General features: G+C 49.0%; 1 protein-coding gene across 1 annotated transcript in view; it reads left to right on the top strand.

The window, feature by feature from the left end:
• Positions 1-1,487: 1,487 nt before the first annotated feature.
• ZNF341 (zinc finger protein 341) overlaps positions 1,488-6,762 on the top strand; it is a 35,635-nt gene continuing 30,360 nt past the window's right edge. The window contains exons 1-3 of the mRNA XM_012728098.1: positions 1,488-1,622; positions 3,259-3,455; positions 6,321-6,470. Coding sequence (XP_012583552.1) covers positions 1,514-1,622; positions 3,259-3,455; positions 6,321-6,470 — 456 coding nt within the window. The 5' untranslated portion in view covers positions 1,488-1,513. The remainder of the gene's footprint in view (positions 1,623-3,258; positions 3,456-6,320; positions 6,471-6,762) is intronic.

Raw genomic sequence — 6,762 nt, 5'->3', positions numbered from 1 at the left:
AATACATAATCTAGGCTGATGCATATATCAGTAATTTTTCACGAACTTGTATAACCTGGCATGGATATGACACAGTTGGTTTAGCTATTCACCCATTGGATATATGTTTCCAGTTTTTACTATTAATAATAAAACTGCTAAGGGTGTACAGATTCGCTATACAACTTTGTGTGAAATGCTACATCTACAGAAGCTCATTCAGGGCAACATGAACCCCAGGTTTAAGACTCCAGATATTGAAAAGAGCAAGAGGGGATGGATGAGGCTGCTTGAGGAGAAGACAGAATCCAGACAGAAGGAACCTCTCAAAATGGAAACGTTTAGGGATTGGGCAGGAGAAGAGAGTTGAGGTGACTGGGAAGGAGCCAGCAGAAAGGTGGGAGAAGACCCTGGAAGGGTGACATCCTGGAGCTAGAGAAAGGACTGCCACAAGCCCTTAGCAGATTTGGGTGAAATGGTGGAGACTTAAGCCCCTCTAGAGCGGGCAGGAAAGGGCTGGAAGCTAGGGCAGAGAAGATGGGGGCACAGACCATGCTCTTGTGACACTGTTGCAGGGAGGAGAGATGCACAGGGCATTCTAGGGAGGTCTGCACATGTGTAACTGGTGGGGGGAAAGGGGCCTTGCTGACAGTGGGCAGGCAGGCCCAGTAAGGGCTAAGTGGTTTCTGAGAGAGCAGGAGGGGGAGGAAGCACTGGCCTCAGGAGGGAATAAGCTACATCAAAACCAGGCAACCTGTGGATCCAGTTTGGCTGTAGGACTAATGGTTCTAATTTGCATTGTGCTTCGAAGCTGGGGCAGGTGGCCAGGTGGGAGCTGAGAAATGCCAAGTGGTTGCCTTCTCAAGAATCTTCTGGCCACAGATTCCAATGATGCAGTTTATTGAGAGACAGAAAAGAAAGGCACACATCGGAAGACAGAGGAAGCAAGGGGTCCAAACAGACCTGTGGAATCTGTGGAAGTGTGTGTAGGAGGACTTGGTGACGTGGTCCTCAGGAGGGGCTGTGCTGCTGGTGGTTAGATTCAGCCAGGGGAGGGGCCCAATTTAGCCATGGCTTGATCTGGCTGGACGGGGAAGACAGTCCAGAGCTATGGTGGTGGCTGTGTTCTGTGAGGTTCCCAGCTGCCCAGGATCTTTCCAGAGTTTTGCCCTGCAGTCCCAGACATAACCCTTGTCCTCATGATCCTATGACCACGTTCTGGTTCTAGGATGCAGGATGAATGGTGGGACAGAAGAGAGGGTCACATAGGAGCTTTTGGGAAAGCTTTCCCAAAGGTGCCATAGAAGCCCTTTACTTACATCCCACTGGCCTTCCCTAACCGCAAGAGCAACTGGAATGGGCAGTCTTTATTCTGGGACCAAAAATCTTGTGTTCTATGGCAGTAGAAGCAGGAGAGGATGTGTGTCCAGGTACAGATGGCCATTTTTGCCACAGGGGCATCTGGCCTATAAAGGTATAGTAGGAGCAGGATACACCCGGCCCACCTTTCCAAGAGGCTACTTCTCTTTCAGGAATGGATAACCAGACCGTCCTGGCCGTCCAGTCGTTGTTGGATGGCCAAGGAGCAGTCCCTGATCCAACAGGCCAGAGCGTCAGCGCACCTCCTGCTATCCAGCCACTGGGTGAGTATTTGCTCAGCTTCCCCAGAGGGAAGGTGAGTGGCTTCAACCAGTGGGCTGGTGAGGGGGTGTGGGAGCGAACTGCTCATTGTGGTCCCCAGATGTCCAGCTGGATCTTGGGGCTCATGCCTTTTGCTGGCTCAGCTCTGAAGACACTCTCTCAATGATTTGTGAGTGGAGGAATTATAACCCAGGGAATGGCCAGGACCGCAGATATTTGACACTGCTTGCTCTCTTTACCCAGTAGTTGCTCAGCCCCTCTTCTGTGGAAAGAACAGGCTGGAGAGGGTGTGAATCTCTCCACTAGGTCAGGCCCCTTGGACGCAAAGAGGATGTGGAACTTCTCTAAGAACCCTGTGTGAGTCCATGTACTCATTTACTCATTCCACAAATATTTTGACTACCTGAGAACCGTGCTGGAGGCAGAGAGATACCCACCTGGTTTGGATCCTTATTCCTCTAGTTGCTACCTTATGACCTTAGGCAAGTGTCTCTGTGTCTTGCTTCCCACCTCTGTAAAGGCGGGATAATAGTCCTACTCGCAGAAGTCTTGTGAGGATACTTGGGATTTGGTTTTAGATGCTGTAACTAAGAAACATAAGTTTCTTGGGGTTTATAAGATGGAAAATTGACTTATCTGTTACATGTGCTCCTGGTGGCCATTTGGGATGAGCATGGGGAGATTCAAAATCCAGAAAGTAGACTCATTTCTTGTGGCTCTACTGCCCTCAACATGCAGTCCAGGCTGGCTGCTCAGGCTTCCACTGTCATGTTCCAGTCAGCACGAAGGGAAGAAAGAAGTAGAAATCATACCCCTTCGTTTTAAGAGGAAGTCGCATAGTGTACTGCTCTGGTCTCTTTGGTCAGGATTTAGTCACGTGACCTGTCGACACAGATGAAGGCTGAAAGATGGTTCATCTTAGACAGCGATGTTCCCCACTAAAATCTTTGGTTTTCTTTAAGAAGGAAGAGTAAATATTGAATCAAATCAGGCATTTCTGCTACAAGACACCTAGTGCTTGGGACAGTCTGTGGCCTGTGGTAGTGCCTCAATAATGGCTGTTGTTAACTGACGCTAAACATTCACTTATTCAGCAAACATACCCTGAGGGTCTCCTGTGTGCCCAGGAGATACCAGAGTTATGGTAATAAATAAAACATGTTTCTTTCCTTTAGGCGACCCTCAGTCTGGAGACATGAGGGGTGTGCTCAGAGGAAGGAACTGTGGCCACTGGCCTGGGAGGACCTCCCGGAGGAGATGACATCTGAGCTGAGCCTTGCAGAATGAGTTTTCTGAGAGAGGCAGCCAGGCAGGGGAGACAGGGCATACAGAGACCCAGAATGTAACCCTGTGGCCTGCTTGGGGATTGATTTTTCTTGATTTCTAATGTTTTGATAGCTGGGTGGACAGGGCCTGACCCTCCTATGGAATGCCTCGGTAGCTTCGCAAGTTCCTGGGAAGCGTGTGGGTGACTCCTGACACAAGCACATCCCGTCACCGATGCTGTTCAGATTTGCTGCTCTGGTGGCCCAGATGTGGGTCTCTCCCTGTTGCTCACCCTAATGCCCTCTCATTTATTCTTGCTATTTTTTTTCTCCTTCTCCCCTCTCTCCACTACTCTGCGGGCATCATCCCCAGATGATGAGGATGTCTTTCTCTGCGGGAAGTGTAAGAAGCAGTTCAACTCGCTGCCTGCGTTTATGACCCATAAGCGGGAGCAGTGCCAGGGGGGTGCCCCGCCCCTGGCCACAGTCTCTCTGGCCCCCAACAACATCTACACACCTTCTGCACCACCCGCTGCAGTTCAGCAGGCCCCGCCTCCTGCCAGCCGCCAGGTATTCGCACCGTCCTTTGTTTGACCACCCAGCAGGTGTTTTTCATTTTTATTTTTGAACATCTGCAACGTGTCAGGTACTGTGCAGGCACTCCCATATCACAGACCTGAGGACATGGGTGACATGGGTGAGCAAATGTATAGGCAGAAGCATTTTTCAGGAATTTGAGTAGAGAGAGATGAGGATAACAGGCATGGGAGGTTTTGCCTTTTTGTAAATGATGCTTAGGGATGGACTCTGGGAAGAAGTGACATTTGAGCAGAGATCTAAAAACATGAGGGAATGAATCATGCTACCAGTTTGGGGGAGCGGATTCGAAGCAGAGGGGGCAGTACATGTGGAGGCTCTGAGGTGGCAGTGTGCAGGGCTCATTCCAGGAACAGCAAGACGGTGATCGTGGCTGGAGCTGAGTGAGTGGGAGATGGTACAAAGGGAGCAGGGGCCCCTGGCAGAGCGTGCGGGCTTTTGTGAGTGAGGTGGGAGCTACTGGCAGGTTTGGGGCAGAAGAGAGCTGTGTCCCTCTGGTTGCAAGACAAAATAGCTTTTGATGGGAGTCAAGGACAGGAAACCCATGGGCGACTGTCACGTAAGTCCAGGCGGGGGGGGTGGGGGTGTCCTGAGCAGGGGTGGTGAAGGTGGAGCGAAGGATAGAGGCTTTGGAACTCTTTGGAAAGCGGAGCCTACATCCTATGGACGGATGGCTAGAGCAGGGTGTGAGATCAAGCCGAGTCAAGCGTGACTTCGCGATAGGAGTTCTTGTTAATTAGAGATGGCTGAGGAGCTTTGGGCGAAGACGCCAGGCCATGCTGGATTTGACACGCTTGACTAGAATAGAGGTGGTGGCGATGCAGCTGGGCAGACACGTCCGGCAGTCAGGGGAGAGGGCCAGGCTGCAGAAACCCCCAGCATCCTCACTGAACACAGTACTGGAGCAGACACCTGGAGCGGGGCTCTTTGAGCGGTTCAGGAGTCCTCATAAAGGAAGCCGGGCATGTTTCAGGATGCCAGCTCAAGGAGCTGAATTTTTCTGTTTTCCTTTTGTCTCTTTATTTCTTTGAAACTTTATCTTCATTTTATCATGTAGACATAAGTCCTGCCACTAAAATAAAAGCTTTTCCACCATCAGACCTGTAGGATGTGGAGATTGAAACCCTTTGAGTTGCCACAAAAATCTAGCATAGATTTCTAGCATAGATCACACTCTTGTTCTCACTCCTTGAGTTTTGTTGACAGGAAATATTCCCTCTTCCCCTCTTTTTTTTTTCCCCCAAAATTAAAAGAGTTCCCCCATTGCTGAACAAGAAAATAATTAGACAGATGGTTGGAAAAGGGAAATGCCAGTGGCCCTGCCTCAGTGACTTGGGTAGATAGGAATGTGGCTTCCCATTTTTCATCTCCGCCTAATTCACGTGGTATTATAAAAATATGTGTGTGGCGGAATCTCCTCCACTGCCTGTCATGGCTGTGAAGGGGGCATTTTCCTAGCCTGGCTGCTCTGGCCTCGCTGGGTTACAGGTGAGAACATCCTGTTTGGACAGGATTTCTGGGTTCAGGGCCCAGCCACTGCTGTCCTCAGAGAACCTACAGAGATAGCTGATGGAGCCAGATGCCAAGGGCTGCCCAGTGAGGAAAAGCAACAGATAGGAGAGGAGCGGTCACTGCATAGCTGGCGCTTCTGTAGGGGTCGCCTTTCCTCCTCACGGTGACCTCGAGAGCATTCAGTGTTTCTGTTGTTATTATTAATTTGATTTTTTGTAAGGACTACGTGTTTTCCTTCTGCCTCTTCCCTACTTCCAGGTAGCTACTGGTGGATATTGTTTTTCAGTTGGAATCATTTTTAATATTTAAAAATAAAAAGTGAGCATTGATTTTTCACCCCCTTTAGACACATGCCCAGGTCTTGCCAGAATGCGCAGAGCAAACGAATTCCTCCCTGCCCTCCTCAGGCCCTCATCTCATGGCTGATGCTGTTTGCTGGTTCTCCCTCCTTTCCAAATACACAGTATTTAATACTCTGGTTTCTCTTCAAATCGTATAAATCTTTTCACCTTTTACCAAATACACAGTATTTGCTCTTTTTTTTTTTTTAAGATTTATTTATTGTTCATGCATACAAGAGCTGGGGTACAGGCCAGAGATGCAGGGGGTGAGAGAATTCACCAGAGACAGAGTGGGGAGCAGAACAGGCAGATCGACGAAGTACACTGCCGAAGAGAGCAATGGGCGAGACAGGAGAGGTCTGCCGAGCCATGGGTCCCCCGGGCTGGGGATCGGATTTGTGCTGCAGTAATGTGGACGGCCTTACAGTGCTGTGCTTTCGCCCTTGTGCCAGCAGGGAGGGCCCATGCTCTATATTTTAAGAGTTTTTCCCATATTTTTTACATATCCACATCTTGTCTTGAATATTCAAGATAGGAATATATAATCTCTATATTGTTATAAAATCTGATATTTTGTGCAGCATCTTTTACCAGCTATGTAATATTTTATTCCATGACTGAGTTTTTCCCCCCCTTACTTCATTCTCCTATCAATGACCCCAAGGTTATTTCCAGTTTTTTACCATTGGAAATAAAGTCATGCGGTACATTCTTACTTGTAGACTCCTGTGGACATGTGCGTTTCTCTAGGATGGCTACCTGGAAGTATTATTGCTAGGTCATTATATCAAGGCATGTACTTATTCTCCTCTTTTGATAGATGAGGAAATAGAGGTTCAGAGAGTGGAATGACTTGCCCAAGTCACATAGCAGGGAGCAGTAGAGGTGGAAATGGAACCCAGGTCTGTGAAATTCTAGAACCCAGATCTTTTGTAGCACTGCTCTAGAGCGTCACACATGTCCTCTCTTCCCCCGTCCCATCCAGATCTCCACGTACATCACAGTGCCGCCGTCCCCACTGATCCAGACCCTGGTGCAAGGGAACATCTTGGTGAGCGATGACGTGCTCATGTCTGCTATGTCAGCCTTCACGTCCCTGGACCAGCCCATGCCCCAAGGACCCCCACCAGTGCAGGTAAAGAGAGGGCTGGCTTCTCATAGCGTCTCAATCTCAGGCCTGGATTTTGGCTCCTGTGGATTCAGAATCTTATGGAAAGGAGGGGCTCCTCCCACATATTGAGGAGGATGGTCAGCCTTGGCCAGTCACATGTGTGTGTGGGAAACTGTCATGTTCAGTTGGGATCCCGAGTATGATTTTGGGGTTTCACAGTCATCCTGGGTATTTTGACTACTATATTTCTTCTTCTTTTTTTTTTTTTTTTAATTTATTTGTACATACAGAACTGGGGTACAGGCCAGAGGCTCAG

The sequence above is a fragment of the Condylura cristata genome, unplaced genomic scaffold (genome assembly GCF_000260355.1).
Source record: "Condylura cristata isolate star-nosed mole 26May11 unplaced genomic scaffold, ConCri1.0 scaffold00022, whole genome shotgun sequence".
NCBI classification, from domain to species: domain Eukaryota; kingdom Metazoa; phylum Chordata; class Mammalia; order Eulipotyphla; family Talpidae; genus Condylura; species Condylura cristata.
This window is presented reverse-complemented; position numbering and strand designations above follow the sequence as displayed.